Consider the following 17,887-nt stretch of genomic DNA (forward strand, 5'->3'; position numbering starts at 1 on the left):
TTGAAAATTTTAATTTTATTTATTTTGACTTTAAAAGTTTAGGTTTATTTAAGAGAGAATGACGATTCAGCCCATAATCAGAATTTATAGGCACAAAGTACAATTAGGATAAGTGCCAGCTCGGAATTGATGCCAATTCACGGGCAGATATTGGTGCTTAGAGGGTGGATATTTAACATTTTGAATATTTATAGATCTAATATGGGATTCAGAAATCTACATTGGGCCTGTTTATTTACTTCAGTTTTTAATCCAATAAACTAAATACTCACCCCTAAAAGAAATTGATGGAAGCCAATCAATTTTTTATCATGTTCTAACATCAAACACGAGCTCGGGCCAAACTTGGCCATACATGGATCGTTCTAACCTCTAACCTAGCCCATCCCTAAACTGCCATAATCGGTCAAACTCGTGAACCTATCCAATTAAACCGGTTGGACCAATTAGTCATTAACTTCTTTTTCCTGTTAGGTAGGTGCAGCCCTGAATTTTTAACTGTTGATGACGAGTGAGGACTAAGATAAAATCTTTCATTTCAGAATATATATATATACATGTGTGTGAGAGAACAAAAACCCTTTTAACGGGCTGGGTCTGGGTCATATGATACCAATCGGTCTTACCATTGTTTTCAAAACCGGACTGGATTGGACAGTCAGACCAGGAAAACTGGGAACCGATCAAATAACTGGTTCCTTTTCACCCTAAGACCGCTTTTTGGCCAAAACCACTAATTTGATCAATGCCCACTAACTCGGGTGGTCGAACTATCAAACCGTCAACCCGGACAACAGTTTTGATCTTTTTTTAAGTTAGAATGGGCCATCCATTCGAACTGGACGGTCAACCATTCAACCTGAGAATCGGTCCCCATAACGGTTCCCTGTCCAGTCCTGTTTTAAAAACCTTGGGTCTGACCAAGTTTAAAAATTATAACAATGACCTACATGGATCTCCAAGAGGGGGACTCTGATTATCTCCCACCCTAAAATGGCAATGATTTTAAGTGCTTAATCCCACCCTCGTTAAACCAACGTCATTCAACCACCAACAACAGGTCAGTGTCCATACTAAGAACACAGATTATAAGGAAAAAAAAAAAGAGTAGCTAGCTAAATAGTACAAAGCAGTCCAGTAATTGGATTTTACAGGTATAGTCCACATTTAAGAACAAAATAAAATGGATCCTATTGCACCTCCTGATCACTAAAACCTAGTACAGACAGAACTTGTACAAGTCATTGATTCACTATAGTAAGATTCCACCAAGTTGATGTATATCTTCCACTTCCACAGTAAAACCCTCATTTATCAATTACTACCCACAACAACCATTCTGAAGAATGGTAGTTAGAATATTTGTGGTTGAGTTCCAATCCTCTAACTCCACTGTGTGGCTCTGTTCTGTTGCATGTGTTAGACTGATCTCTTTCCCTTCTCTAGATTACTTGAATGCCTGGTGATGTCTTCTCAAGTTGTTTCAGGTTGACTACCTATGACAGAATCTCAAGAAGTGATTGATTGTTGAAGGGAAGGAAATCATGCTAATGCCAATAGTGTCATCACAGGCGTAGGTTTATCCTTTCAGACATTTTTATGATGTCTGAGAAAATTCTGTTGCCACCCAACTCTACTCCATTGGCACCTGCTGCAACCCTCATTATGTCCTCAATCAAGGCCACATTTCCCATGATGTCAACATGAGAACTACTCTCTAAACCCCGGCCCTCAAACAGAATGGTAGGCGGCTTGTTCCGGTACTCCCTTATGTAGGTGGAGATGCCAGATGGATTGAAACGGTTTCTTCCCTGCCACCCTTTGGCACACATGAACCCAGCACTCAAAACTGGTACACTCTCATCACCATCCACAAAGTAGATGCCACTCCTCAAGCACCTACCATTGTTACCACCTGTGGAGCTATCAATCCGGAAGGGGATGTGCCTGCACTGGTCTGAAGGTAAGAGCTTGTACACGTATGATCTTTCTGTGGGGATACCCACTCCATATAAACAGTAAATCTCCATAGCTGGAGCATCAGGTAACCTGCCATCAATATATATATACATATATCTTCAATGAGACTGTTAGACTTTGAAGCTAAAAATGAGAAGCAAATATGGGTAAATGGACTACCAGACCTTGAGGGCACTTGACAATAGAAAGCTACCTAGATTATTTAGTCGGACTGTTCAGTCATATATGGTCTCTGACTACAAAGTTTCTTATTCAGTCATATAGTCTCTGACTACAAAGTTTCTTATTCAGTCATATGGTCTCTGACTACAAGGCTTCCTAATACGGCATGTTCTACGTAGGGCCTCTTGAATAAAAGACAACCTAACTTTTCAACAAGAAAATTTAAAACCGAAAGAATAATCAAGAAGGGTTATTAGTGGATTAATTTGACCTACATATTTGGTCTAGCTAGTATGTGGATTAAAACAAAAAAACGAGAGAGAACAATAGTTTATTGTGCTTTAATTTGATAAAGAAAGATCCTACATACTTGGTCTCCAGTGGATTGGACCAGTACTTATAATGGGAATACTTTGGGTGATCTAAATTTTCAGCTACCCCATGGGAGAAATGAGCATTGGCACGCCGCATCATTTTTGGGGCCACAAAGTAAAGCAAATCAAGAATAGTTGTTGCTGTATAGACTTTGTTTTCTGCAACTTCCTTGATGCTTTCCCTACTCAACTCATCATATTCAGTCCACACCTCTCCACATGATGAATTGGACTTAGTTGATGCACCACCACAAGAAAGGTCCTGATTATAAATGATGGTTAGAAAACTGAACAAGTACAAGAGAAAGGAATGATTACCTAATTGATAATAGATAGATTGGACATGGAGTTGTGATTGACATGTTAGCATGCTGCACTTAAGTTATGGACACCTTTGTTAAAGAATTTATAAACAACATTAAAAGCTAGGCCTGCTTGGCATAATTTCAACACATGATGACCATGAATAGCTGAAATATGAAAGTGGAGTTGCAGATTCAATTGCAAGTTTAGTGCATATAGCAGGATCTACTCTTTCTATGTTCTCTAGCCAAGATACATCTAAATATGTAACAAGGACATTACCACCGTTAACTTTTTTAAAAGGTATTTCACATTTGCAAGCCTATAGTTGATTGAGTTTGGGGGACTGTTTGTGTAGCATTGCATTATCTGTTTGTATCTAAAATCAAATCCTAATGATAATCCAGAATGTTTGGTTCATGTGCAGATTCTCTAATCAAGTTTGAAATCCAATTCAATTTTGGAATGCACCTATAACCCTGATTCTGGGATTTTGAGTAATGAACTTCGGCAGAATAAATAAAATTTAAAAATCTAAATTATATTTGATTTGACACGGTTTAATTTTAGGACTCAGATTTTAGAATCCCATCTCTACAATCTAACAACAACATTTTTTTTATTATACTATTTATCCTTTAATTTAATTTTTTTTGTAATTATACATACTAGTTCTCCTCTTACAAAGCGTCTCAAGCTTTCTTATAAACACTTTTACTAACCACCCAAGAGACCTGTAGAACATTAGAACTTCTTAATTTATTACAAATCAAATACACAGATAACCATATTGAATGCAATAATAACCTGTTGGTTGAAATTGAAAATAGTAAATGAAGAATGGTAGATTGGTAAGTTTTCTTGGACCAAGGAGAAAGGGTTAGAACATACAATCAGGTCATATGAGGCAGAATCATAACAACAAAAGTTGGTCTAACCATAATAAATACAGAATCAAGCATCATAAGGCAAGGGCTAATCTCATCCTCCAGCTCAGACTCTTGCTTGTAGTTGGCAAGTACCAATGGGTTGCATAGTGAACCTATAAACTAAAGATAAGTACAAAAACTGTCAGTGTAGATAGGTCCTGTAACACCCAAAAAAGTACCAGTGCCATATCCACTATATATATATATATATATATATATATATATATCAAAGAGGGTTTCCAAGTCAGGTCAATTAAAAAAGCTTTCTAAACATCTCCACTTGTTTCTGCCACATGAAACCTTCACTGCATAGGGGAGGACCCTCTGAACCTGAATTTTCACCTCCCTAGTCAATTATAGCTCAATACCCCACCTCACATTGGGGTTTTTTGTAGTTGATACAAGGTACAAAATTTCAATTTTTAATTTAAAAATTTGTCTAAAACAATGGCTTATTTTGGCCATGTTGGTGTGAAAATTTTAATAAATTCTCATGCAACATAATTCACCCAATCAAGTGATTGAGTTTTTATTATTTTGGGTAAGGCTCATTCAGGGAATCATATGGATTGTTCCCCTTAATTACATCTCCACAAGAAAGTAGAGAACACCTCTTGATCCTGACTTTGAGAAATGAACGCATAGAAAAAAAGAAAAGAACAATAGGATACTTAAAAAGAACTTTTCATTTTCTATTCTTTTACATCAAGTGTACAAGAATGAGAAGAAAGAACAAGAAAATACAACTGAGAAACTATACAGCAATACATTTCTCTTTTCTTTTTAATACAAAGAAAATTTCTTTCTCACTCCTTTTTTCATAATAAGTTGTAGTCAATCAGATGAAATTCTGATTGTAGACAGCCTTAATCCTTGGAATTTTGCATACAAAAAGGGAATCGTAGTCAATCAAATTGAATATTTGATTGTAGACGATTTTCATCCCTCTGCTCTTCATTTTCATTTGAAGGGAACCATAATCAGCCTTTGAGATTTAGACTGTAGATGGTTTACTCCCTAACTTTGTCTTGAAAGAGGAACCATAATCAACCAAGTAGAGGCACCTGGTTATAGATGGTTTATTCCCCCCTACTCTTCATTTTCATTTGAAGTGAACCATAATCAGTCTTTGGGAATTAGATTGTAGATGGTTTAATCCCTAACTTTGTCTTGAAAGAGGGACCATAATCAACCAAGTAAAGGCACCTGGTTGTAGATGGTTTATTTCCCTCTATTTCCTTTCTCAAAAGTAATAACGAAAGAGAGAGAAAGAATGATACATAGCAGAAGAAATAAATAGGAAGTATTCACAGAGAGGACTTTCCTTTTCTTTACCTATATAAGTGAGACTTTTCCTTCCTTGCCTTCCTTTGAGCACTTCTCTTTTCTTCTCTCCTTATCTTTGCTTTTCTTAAGAATCTCTAGTGAAAATTTTCTCTAAAGAGTCCCTCCGTGTGTATATGTTTCTAGCTTCCCCTTAAGGAGCTTAAATAGGGAGTGGGGTGGTTATGTAACTACCCCCTCCTCCTAGGTGAAGGACACCTGTCCCTCCCACTTAAAGAGAGGGAACTCCCCACTTAAAGAGAGAGAACTCCCCACTTAGGAGGGGGAACTCCCATACGGAATACTTTTTATAATTTTAATGATTTGGCTAGTAGACTAGCTAGCCCACTTATTACAAATTATTTGAATAAACAAAATGACTTCAACAGGCCACATCTAAAGAGGTCCTAAGTTGAATTCTTCACCATGAATTGAATGCAGCAAGTTCTCCAATAATTGGGATCAAGACTTGGTTGAGTTCAGTAGAAAATTGAAGACAGCAAATTTTGACCCTAAGCATACAACCATATGGGAAGCACCCTAGTCATTTTACTCCACTAGAGAGAGAGAGAGAGAGGGGGGGGGGGGATGTAGCAAAACAGTGAGATCACACACATATACCATCAACCATGAATCTATTGCCTTGGACATGTGATACTGTCACACTGAGTTGATACAAGGAAGAGTAAGCTGCAGGGTAGCTTCTTGTCAGTTCTGTCAGTTCTGAGGTCTTGAGGAATAAGGATTTTAAGCTCTGCTTATAAGTGACACTATTACATTTTGTTGGTATGTTATTAGGTTAATTGAACAATGGAAAGGATACAAGGTCTCCCATCCCCCCCCCCCCCAATTTATTAAATCAACAAATTGATCTACCACTAATCCACCTGTTTTTTATCAAGATTTTGGTCAGTACAACTCATTCTCATAACTGTTTTATCCACCACCCAAAGTCCAACCTGTTGGTGGAATTGTACTTTCTAATCTACCCCCTCTTAGTAATGTTAAGTTTAGACCCACCCTGGATAATAGTTTAATCGGGTTCAAATTGGACGCTTTCTTACTGAGTTGACAGCCAAAAAAACCCAAAACCATTTATTGCCAACTCCAAGAAAGTTTTTAGACTTTGTGAGCATTGTGCTCTGGAAAGCCTAGATTACTAAAGAATAAGGACACTGGATGACAATACCTCTCTATTTGGGAATAGGATTTTCCCAAGTGCAAATCATTGAGCAGGCAGGACTCCCTGCTGCAAGTCATTGGTTTTGAGGGCCACCTGTCTAAATTGAAAAAGACATTGGGTGCAGTCTTCTCCCTACGAACCTAAGAGACAATACAGAAAAGGACATGATGCACGAGGGACGTCATTATTTGGTGCTTCAAAAAGAAATGAATTTCTTTTTTATGGTTACTTGCTTATATTACTTGTAATATCAAGTTGATTCTTGAAGTTAACCAGTCATTCCAAACAACAAAGTAAAGAGAGAAGTTTAATACCTTAAAATCAAATGTTCTTAGCTCAGAGGAAGGTAATTTTGATGCCATCTTCCCAAAGGAGATTATCCTTCCAAATTTTACAGACTCCTTTACTCTGAAACCTAGCTGTCCATCACTTATGTTGGTTTTATGTGATTGGTCTCTTGAAGAGGCCTTCAGATTTTTCTTCCATTCAGAATCACAATTGTACTCTTCTTCAGGTGACCAATCCAAGTCACCCCAGATTGTCTCTCCTCCTTTTGGTATCAATGACATCATCGAGTCCCAAGTGCGAAAAACTTGCATGATGTGTTCTAGGGTTTGAAGACCAGGAAAGTTAGAATCTAAAACGACAGGAGCCATAGTTCTGCAGGAACCAAGAAAGTCAAGCAAATTAAAAGAATTGTGCTTAGTAAAAAATCCAGTAGTCTATTTAGAAAGAAAATAGAACTCCAATAAGTTGGAAAGCTGATAGTAATCTTTGACCTCATCATTCAACTGCACTGATTGGGTTCAACTTATCTAGTAAAGGCAGTGCATCTATTTTGACAAATAAACAAGTGTTAAATTGCAACAGAGTGCAATTTCGTATTGACAATTCAACATTAATCCAACTGGTTTCCACATGCCAAGTACTAAAACTGAGAAAAGTAACCTGGCAACTGACTGGATTCAACTCATATAGTTGAAACAGAGCCTCTATTTTGACAAATAAGTGCTAAATTGCTACAGAGTGCAATTTGGTATCGACAGTTCAACATGAATCTAACTGGCTACCACATGCCAAGTACTAAAACTGAGAAAACTAACCTGGCAATTGAATGGGTTCAACTGACACAGTTAAAGCAGTGCCTCTATTTTGACAAATAAATAAGTGCACAATTGCTACAGTCTACATAGTGCAATTTGGTGTTGACAATCTAACATGAATCTAACTGGCTACCACATGAAGTACTAAAACTGAGAAAACTAGCTTGTCAACTGATTGGATTCAACTCATATAGTTAAAGCAGTGCCTCTGTTTTGACAAAGAAGTGCTAAATTGCTACTGAGTGCAATTTTTGTATCGACAATTCAACATTAATCTAACTGGTTACCACATGCCAAGTACTAAAACTGAGAAAACCAACCTGGCAAAAGCAATGTCTTTAGCCTCAGAAGAGAGTATGTTACTAACTGCCTTTGGAACACCAAGAAACAACGGACCAATGTTCATGATTGCTTTGATGTGTTTAGCACACCATCCCGGACCACCACCTCCACCCATAGGAGCCGGTGCTTCAACCCACTTGAGAAAGTGGAGGAAATAGAGGCTCCCCATAGAATGGGGAACCACTACTACCTTCCTATAACCATTGATTACAAACATAAGTTCAATTTTACTCTTCAGTCTACTGAGGGATTGGTCTCGAACCTGCTCAATCCCAATTGAATTTGGATCAGATTAGATATGATATTACAACTATTGATTTCTCATATTTGTCAAGCATTGATAATCACTGGATATAAATTAGCCATATACAAAGTTAATGAAACGAATGCAAATCTTGAACTTCTAGAGATAGAAGAAGCAGGAGGAACTAAACAACCTCTGTATTCTGAAAAGAGAGCCTCCAATCGTAAGTAGCCATGTGCAGATTCTTCCCCTCGTATCCAACTTTCGCCAGGTTCTCGATAAGGGTAGTCCAAAGAAAGTACCCAGGAGCAAAATAGTCCGCCGCAGCCAGCCCAGTAACAGGACGAACCCGGATGCCTGGTGGGTCCAGCCCTGTCACACTGTCCAGAGACAAATGTTCCAACCAACACAGTGGCCTAATTGCAAGAACTCAGTTCAGAAATCAGAAACGAGCATCCATGCAATCGAAATTTGATTTAGAAACGACGGTATACAGAGTAGAAATCCGAACCTTCTGAAGTTTTCTGTAAAGCTACTGCTCCAGAGTCGCTTACGGAACAGACCATCCGCACAGGGTCTGCCTTCCCAGAGCTCCAATCCGCCAATAACAATGCCGGGCACCAACACGACGGGATGCAACGCTTTCAATCCTTCTCGCTTCAGCTTTGACCCCGGTGATTCGGGAGCTTGAAAGCCAGACAGAAAGTGAGACAGTAATAAGAGAAGCCACCATGTAGTGCATAAGTACCCAACCATCCAGCAGCACCAATCTATATACCTCCAGTCGTTAGTTGGCCTCCTTCTCCTCTTCCCTGGTAAAGATCGATTAATGGTGTTAACAACAACAGCTGAAGCACCACCCTCAGCTTTGTCACTGCTTTTTAAAGTCTCAAGAGATTCGAGACCCAACGTTGAACACTTAACAGGCTCTACATAGCGGAGCTTACGAAAACGAAGAATGGAAGCCATAGGAATACCATAAGATCGAATGAATTCGAGGTTAGTAATTAAACAGAGAAAAACCCATTAAATATAACAGAAACGAATGTGGAACAGAGATGGAGAAGAGAGAGGATCAGATGCCAATGGTGTCAGAATTCAGTATGTGGGGAGACACTATCTGTTACTCGGGATCTTAACCCACGTGGGCGCACTCAATGATAAACACCTAAGAAGAACCAGCGAAGCAACAGATATGGGTCTCCCCAACTAATAGCAGTCTGCAATAAATGAATTCTGCGTAATTTTTTTCCGGTGAAATCAAGTGCCGAGCCTGATTCCTTGCCTGCTTGGCCTTCCACTTGTCACAGAATAAATTAAAGTGTAAGACAATTGCAGAGCAACAAAAAAAAGTACAGTAGATCCCGGCTCTCGACATTTGTCCCGCTTTTCAGACAATGGGAGTCAGAGACAGACAGCTCTCGATAGATCCATTATTGGAGCTTGAGCTATCTGTCCCGAGGTGATATCGGTAAGACGGTAACGTCTCTGTTACTGTTAGAACGGAAGATTGAAGCTGATACAGCTGTAGCTTTTGGCGAAAGAAAGTATTTTCCAATCGATAATTCAATTGTATAGGCTTCAATCGCCGGAGCCGGAGCAAACACACCCCACAAGAAGTGCAGACCGATACTCCATGACCATGGAGCATGGTGGGTAGTGCTGGACGTAAAACCCAAACACGAAGATGAGAGATTGGTGGGGGGATGATCATGCTCTTCGATTCCCTCCTTTTATCGGCTGTCATCGATCATCACTGCATTCGATCTTCTTCTTTGGTCCTCTAACGAATCACATTCTACTGGATTCAGTTGATGGCTAGCTGTCTATGATTTACGTTATTTATAGCCCGACACGAAGTGACCAGACCAGCTTGAGATGAATACAAATCAAAGAACTAGTTTCCAATAAAGGGCTCTCATCAATACAAATATAAAACAACCCACACGTAAAACTTTGGGTAAATTATAAAGACCCCTCATATTGGGATGATTGATAATTACCCCCTTCAACTTTTATGTGACCCTTCTAAACATTAAGTCCGATGGCAAAATGAATTAAATTATCAAAATATCCATGTCAATTTTCTTATTTTCTTTTTGTTGTCCTTTTTCTCTTAAACCCTAATTCACCCAAAATACCTATATTTTCTCTAAGCAAAACCGATTAAAATAACAAGAATCATTTTATTGATATAGAAAAATAATTTTCTTAATTTAAATTTGTGTTTCATTTCACTAATGTGAGTTGTGAGTGTCTCTTTTCATATTAAAATATAGAAATTATTCAAAGGATCTATTACATAGGAAAAAGTGGCAGTTTGAGAATTTTAAAAACTTTAAGCAACTAAATGTGAATGTTTTTTCAAGTTAACTAACGAAACTCCATCAAAGGGGTATTTGTCACTAAGTCAAAGTTTTAGGGTAATTGCAATTGATCCCATAGTAAAGGGGTCTTTGTCGCAAATGAAGGCCTAGGGTGATAATTGTCATTAATCTATAGTACAGGAATTTTTTTTTTTTTTTTGTATTTTAACTAAAACTTTTTCAACATCAAGCTCTTCAAGGCTGTATTTGGTAATTATGTAGTTTTGTCAAGAATCCATTGTACTGAAATCCTTATAGAGTTGTTAGGTTGTGAACACAACCCAAAGTTTATTTGTTCATTATTGCTTATTCTAGAACAACCTTATAGTTTCATGAATTTATTAATATCTATTTTATAGTTTTCATTTTATTAAAACACTTCTATAATTTAAAATCTGCTTATTTAATCAATCTTTTATTAAAAAAAAGAATTGTCTGGCCATATGAAAATAGTAACATGATCACCTAAACTGAATAGAAAATATTCAAGGGCATGAGTTCATGACTGTTTATTTCAAAAGTACCTCTGGCACTTCTTTGATGATTAAGCTATATTGATAGAGCCGCTTCCAAGAAGGCACCTGCTTAAAATGCCATAAGTTGTTATGTAAAAGCCCTCCTAAACGGACACTAATCGTTTGATATCAACAACTGAACTACAGCCATTTGCCACCAAGAGGCCCCCGCCCAACCAAGACTCATGGCCTCATTTACTTTTCAAACCATCTACAAATATTAAAGATTATTCAAACCCATTTAAATGTGCAAAAGACTCTGTATTTGTCTTGATGTAGGGTACCTCCTGTTGGAAATAATAAACAGAGATGGCGACGATGGCATGCAAACAATATTTGAATGCTAAAAGCAATTCCAAATCTATAACAATAAATTTAAATCTATTAACAAAAAGGTAGATAATTTTATCAGTAATAGTTGAGTCACAACAAGTGACTGCTCTCTTTAAAATCGATTTCGTTGCCTCTAGGATAATATATGTCAATGTATGTAATGTTTTGGGAAGCTCATGACCGGCTCAAAGAGATGGAGTCGCCACCTATTTTTTTAGAGGAAATGAGCCTTCATTTTCATATTTGAAAAATTCGATTTAAGTTTTTGATAGTGACTCTATCCTTCATGGAAAATGCACATAACCGAGAGATTTCGAATCCCAAGGATTGGGAGAGGGAATAAGGTATTAGGCACCCCTCTCTCCAAACTGCTATAGCATCCCAATACGGGAGTTATTTAGGCTTAGTTTCAACGAATCACCAATAAACAGGATTGCTCAAAGCTCCTAAAATCCGGAAAAAATGTTTCAAACTTCACCCAGAATTGATTTGAGGTGATGTTATCGGGTCTTAGGTACTGGTTTCCCAAAGACCCTTGCCTCTCTACCTCTTTTTTTCAATCTGGTGGAAGTTGAGAATGCAAGTTTCCCGAGATTTTTGGACTTTAAGCAATTTTAAACTAAACTAAAAGCAGAGAGATGGTGGAATGAGAGGCTTACCTCTCGTATACAACTTTGAAACAAACTTTCCTATAGCTGAAAGGACTTCAAATGAAACTTTAGCAAAGTACAAAACTGGCTAAGTGTTTCTGGTGTTAAGTCTAGAAAACAAGGGATGAGGCTTGACCTTAGCTTCAGGGATTTCAGGATTTCAAGCAGAATGGGTATGTTACAGAAGTTGGAAAACTGCCCCCTCCTTTCAAGCTTGATCAGGGCCTCTATTTATAAAGAAAATGGAAGGAGATGGGTCTGAAACTCGTCTAACTACAATGTCTCTGATTCAACGGAGTTTTTTTTTTTCACTGAAATAGGCAAGGATTTTGAGAGAAAAGGGCCTAAAGTTGATCATTCCTTCTTTGTGCAACAAATTTTCTCGATTTTGGGTGGCTTCCTATGGATTTCGTGCATCCAATGAGGGACTAGGGCATGCCAAACGTTGCAGTCTTGTATTTGGGGTTGTCAGTGGCAAAAAATGTAAATTTGAAGAACTTTTAAATGAGATTTGTTTTTTCTTAGTTTTAAGTGGGGGCATATTTGATACTTTTTAAGACTATTAGGCTCAAATTCATTGGTCCAACTGTTTTAATGGGGTCAAGTAAGGAATTGATGCCAGCCCCCACCCTCTTAAGATCCTAGGTGAGATAGCTAATGTAGCAATTCAATTTGATGCATCAAAATGGTATATTTCTAGTTTAATGGTCAAATAGATGAATCTACTAATGAAACTTGGCGTGCTGGGGTTTTTGGGTCTTGGAACACAGTATGAGGTCTGATCGGACAAATAGGGTCGGAATGATTGAGATCTATGGCTGACAAGTTTGGATTAATAAGATTTGTTGAAATATAATCTTTGTTTGATGAATAGTCAAATAGGGGAATTTTGGGATGAAATTTGGTGGATTGGCATTTTTGAACATCCCAAATCTAATGGAAGTGATAGGTCTTTGATCAGAGGTGTAGATTGATTGTTTTAGTTCAGATCATGGTCTTAGCTTATGGTTTTCCAATGAATGGGAGGGCCCAAAATGGAATCTAACTTTTTCAACGGTCAAACGGAGGTGTTTGGTCGTAAAATTTGACGTACAGGGGTTTTTGGGTCTCCGAACACAGTGGTAAGGTCTGATTGGTCATCTAAAGTTGGGATAATGGATGTTAAGCTCTAATTAATGAAATTTGTTGAAATAGGATCTAGGCTTGATGATGAGTCAAATATGGGAGTTTTAAGTTATAATTTGGTAGGTAAGCATGGATTAGGGTGAGGGATCAAGTGGATGGTTTTGATCTAAGAAAGATATGGTCGATCTTAGTAATCATTCATGACCAATAAAATAGGATCTTAGTGTTTTTGCGGTTGGTTGTCGTGAATTTGTGTTGGGATTCACTAGTTGATTGTTTCTTAATGATCTTGAGGTGATAGATATGTTGGATTTGATTTTGGGGAGCTGGAGTTTGAATGTCGCATGGACCAGGGGCGTTAGAAAGGAAGTTGGCGTGATAAACGGTGGATCTTTGTAGTTTAGTCATGAAAAGTGATGTGTAACCAAATTGTAGTTTTCCAAGTTTGAGGATGATGTTTGATCGGATATTGACGTTTGATGATGCGCGATCCGATCTGTCCTATGCACATAGTGGCGGGGTGGGCTGGGGGTGTTCCCCTACAACATTCAAGTCGGCGTTGTGCCTAGTGTTGTTGGGAGAAACCATGGAAGCTAAGGTTTCTTTGAGAGAGAGAGAGAGAGTTAGAGGTTAGGGGAGGCTTTTTGAAGTCTTCCCACAGACAACACCAAATGATGATGCGTGATCCGGTCTGTCCTAGCTGCCGATTACCTCGCTTTTGACAAGATCAGAGGTGCCTGAAACAAGGAAGAAAATGGAGGCTTCCGGGAGGAACTTGGTTGGAACACTCCGAAGCTCAAGTTAGTGTTCTTCAGAAGGCAAGGGAAATGAGGAATTCTAAGACCAGAAAATGCAAGAATCACATACCCTCTTCTTTGCGAGATGGGGGCCTTTTATAATTACCCTGTACACACTTCCATACCTCTACCAGTTCGAACATCATTACCTCTGCCTGATCGGGTCACTTCCTCTACCAAATCGGGTCACTTCCTCTGCCAATTGCCAGTTCGGGTGTCATAACCTCCATTGTCAGTTACTAGGGCCGCCTCTGTCCGTCTGGGATGGTTGTGGTAGGTGGTCGTTGGATGGCGGTTGTCATGTGTCGGTCCCTTAATCAGTCAGGTGCGCTGCCTCCGGGTACAGTTTCCTAGGCATTAGGTATGATTGTTCAGTCAGGCGACTTGAAGCCGAAGTGGTGCGCGAGGTGAAGTCTTGAGTTCGGATAGAAGTATGGCCCGAACTGCCCCTGGGCGAGCAGTTCAGGTTTTTTGACTTTGGTGCTCCTTGTAAGGCTCAGTACCTTGAAGGGAGAGCTCGAGACTCTTTAGTTCGGAGCTCGGTTTGTAGGTTCCTTCGAGGGAGCTTGTCTCTCTTTAGTTTAGAGCTCGGGTTGTAGGTTCCTTCGAGGGGGCTCGACTCTTTAGTTCAGAGCTCAGGTTGCAGGTTCCTTCGAGGGAGCTCGGCTCTTTAGTTCGGAGCTCGGGTTGTGGGCCTGCTGGCGTTTCTACCAGGTCACTCTCGGTTGCTTCCACGTGTCGCATGGCCGAGGGGTCGGGTCAAATCTTCCTCTGTCAATGTTGATTTCAAGGTTGTTATTTGTCCTATGGATTGTGTTAAAGGATGGTATTTTGGGTTTTGGAAAGTCTTAAGTTGATTTGATTGCATTTCTAAGTTTTTGGGTTCTAAGAGAAGGGTACAAGAGGTAGGATGAAGGAACAGAGCAAAAATTGGGTCCTGACAATGTAGAAGGTTTTCAGCGATCGGCCTATAGAATATAATAGCTCTCATCCTTGGCATTACGTATACTCACTACCAGAAATAACAAATCGTCGTGCTACATATGCCCAAAACAATGTGGGGAGAAGGCCTATATTCTCTCCACAAGTCCTATATGACAAATAATTAAGTGCACAAAACAAGACATAAATATGTGTTGAGGTTTCTTTCATAATCCATGGACTCAAAACACCCAACAAAACAAAAGAGAAAATGAGATAGGATTTCCTACCCTTGAATGGGTGTGTGTAGGAGTGCACTTCCAATTAGAATTGAACACATCATAGTTCGCATGGACACTCCATGCACATGTACTTATAAAACTAAATGTAAGTTTTCCTATTACTTTTTCATAATATAATCTTTGAAATTTAAATAAAAAAAGAAAAGTTAAAAAAGAATGAAAGAGGATACTAGTTCAAGACGACGAATGAAGGAACCTCGACCAAACCTTACAATTGGAAAGATGCCATTAACAATTGCAAGAACCCAAAGGAATCCATTTCTTCTTCTTCTTTGGATGCCATTAATTTAAACCTCTCTTTCTTCTTCTCCCCTGCCCTCTCTCACACTTGTCTCTAGCTCTCGTGTATCCACTGAGAGTCGAATCAAAAACTCAACCAAGGCCCTTGGATTTCTCCAACTCTACTTATATAAAAACTTAATTTTTTGCACATTTTTTTGGTATTTAGTGCGATGCACCATTAATAATTTCCCCCTTGACCCCTTTTTCCCCAAAGTGTTGGTTGCAGGATTCGATTCCACGCCAACACTGGAACAAACCAGCTAACACACCAATGAGCCATCCCTCAGTTGGTCAACTATTGAACATTTGAGCCCAAAAGGCATGGGTTCTAAGGCCCTTGAACACCTAGCACAATAAAAACAATAATTGAAGCAACAAATGATGCTTATAACCCTTGTATATCTTGCATTTGTTCTTTTTAATCGATCCAGAACTCTTGCCCACAAGAACCCTACGCACACCTACCCACATGACATTAAAGTTGTACATTGAGACCATCTCCCCATGAATGGTAATCTATATATATATAATAAAATTGGATGGTCCATATTAGCATGTCTCTCATTTGAGAGATGCTATTTATCTATTTTCTTTATTTTTTGCATTTTCTTCTATTTTATTTTGTTTTAAAAATATAAAAAAGTAATCATTGTCATCAATAAAGATGCACATTATTATCATGTCATCAATAAAGCTTTACACTATTATCAATATATTATATTATTAAAGAAAGAGAGAGAAAGAAATATTATATTATTAAAGAGAGAATTAAGAGTATTAATGAGAGAGAGAGAGAGAGAAATGTTATACTATTGAGAGAGAGAGAGAGAGAGAGAGAGAGAATTAAGGCCCCATTTGGTTCGTGGGAATAAGGGTATGGAATAGGAATCGGAATGGGCTATTTCCGATTCCAACTGTTTGGTTGAGTGGAACTGGAATCCCATACCTATTCCTACTGGAATGACATTCCCCCATATGAGGGGATGGTCATTCCTTGCCCCTCCTTTGGGAATGAAATCTCATTCCTGCTAATTCCAATTACCATTCTCATTCCTATCTGAACCAAACAAATTATGGGAATAGGCCATTCTGATTTTGATTCTGATTTTGAAGGATTTTGATTCCGGCTGTAAATCAAACAGACCTTAAGAGTGTGTTAATGAGAGGCAGAGAGACATTGGATAGTTTATTAGAACCCCCCCTCCCGGGAATGGAATTCTCATTCAAGAGAGCAATAAATATGTTATTATAGAGAGAGAGAGAGAGAGAGAGAGAGAGAGAGAGAGAGGTTTAGGTATTTTAGGCCCCCTAGAGAATGGAATTCCTATATATTCAAGAGTTTTAAAGAGACTCATGACAAAAGTATTAATAAACTAATAACAAGAAAAAATATATGAATTTTTTAAATATAATAAGGTATAAATAGTTTATTTACACAATGTAAAGTAATAATATTATTAATAATATAATAATAGTTAAGTAATAATTCTTATATAATTAATATAAGAAAATAAAACATAATAAAATAATAAAGTTTTGAAGTAATAATAAAATAACAACTCCAAATGAACCAAACAACAATCAAAATCCAATTCTGGCTCCCAATTGAACCAAATAGGAATTAGGAATAGGTGATTCTAATTCCGACTATGATTCCAATTCCGCTTTTTATTCCAATCCTGTTTTTAAAATATTATAATAATTATTAATAAAACTTAGTTAAGAAATATGTTTTCCTTCAAATGTTAATTAAAAATGCTTCAATTTCACTTAAAATCAAACTTAATAAATACTAATTAAGAAATATAACACTAATTAAGAAATTTGTTGTTTTATGTTTTATTCTTTAACATCAACCTATTAAAGATTGGATTTGATTAGGATATCCAACTTTTATTAATGGATTCAAATTCGAATCACCATATGTTAGATCTGATTGGATATTCGATGGATCGGATCCGGATATGCCCTATATATAATAAGACATGTAGTGTAGCATGGCTGTCCTTTCTCACTACCATTTATCTATTTCGTTTTCTTAAAATTCTAAATAAAAGCATTTCAATTTCACTTAAAAACCAAACTTAAAGAACACTAATAAAAATAAGAAATTTAAACACTGATTAAGAAATTTGTTAGTTTATGTTTTACTAGCAAGGACCCTTGCGATGCACAAAATTTGTCAACGATAATGGAAAGTGATAACTATTATAAGGAAGGAATTATATGTTGTTTAAAATAATTAATCTTTATTTTATTAATGATATGATTTATTTATTTATTAATTTTGATTAATTATATTAATAATTATTAAAAAATTAATAAATTATTGCTAATGATTAAGTGTTTTAATTTTTTACCTTATTAATAAATTATTGTTCTATTTTATTTATTTTACTTTATTAATTATTAACTGTTTTATTTTTTTAAATGTCACTTAAATAATTAAAATACTTAAATATAAACAAATATATAAAGTTAAGCTTAACCATAATTAAATTAATATATAGATTAGCTTTTTTAGTTATCATTAAATTAATGTAAGCCCAAGCTCAAGGCTTAAGACTTCAGGTTAGGCTTTTATTAATTTTAGTTATTAGGTTTCAAATTATAGTTTCCTAACAATTAACCAATTAATAAGATTTGAATATGA

General features: G+C 37.3%; 1 protein-coding gene across 1 annotated transcript; it reads right to left on the reverse strand.

The window, feature by feature from the left end:
* Positions 1 to 1,086: 1,086 nt before the first annotated feature.
* LOC148871030 (Lecithin:cholesterol acyltransferase family protein) lies at positions 1,087 to 9,799 on the reverse strand. Its single transcript, XM_088971657.1, has 6 exons — positions 8,455 to 9,799; positions 8,137 to 8,359; positions 7,678 to 7,961; positions 6,569 to 6,914; positions 2,513 to 2,778; positions 1,087 to 2,049 (listed from the first exon to the last, which is right to left on the reverse strand). Exons 1-6 carry the CDS (start codon positions 8,910 to 8,912, stop codon positions 1,566 to 1,568), a joined length of 2,061 nt encoding a protein of 686 aa, XP_088827783.1. The 5' UTR covers positions 8,913 to 9,799; the 3' UTR covers positions 1,087 to 1,565.
* Positions 9,800 to 17,887: the final 8,088 nt, after the last annotated feature.

The sequence above is a fragment of the Nelumbo lutea genome, chromosome 2 (genome assembly GCF_056320005.1).
Source record: "Nelumbo lutea isolate HS-2025 chromosome 2, American lotus-T2T, whole genome shotgun sequence".
NCBI classification, from domain to species: Eukaryota; Viridiplantae; Streptophyta; class Magnoliopsida; order Proteales; family Nelumbonaceae; genus Nelumbo; species Nelumbo lutea.

Bases quoted from the DNA above. Each gene is read 5' to 3' on its own strand.
- LOC148871030 (XM_088971657.1), bottom strand. From the start codon at position 8,912: ATGGCTTCCATTCTTCGTTTTCGTAAGCTCCGCTATGTAGAGCCTGTT. The intron at 2,779-6,568 runs GTATTAAACTTC...ATTTATAATCAG, and splicing joins TAAGAACATTTGATTTTAAG to GACCTTTCTTGTGGTGGTGC. The intron at 2,050-2,512 runs GTATGTAGGATC...TATTGATGGCAG, and splicing joins TCCAATCCACTGGAGACCAA to GTTACCTGATGCTCCAGCTA.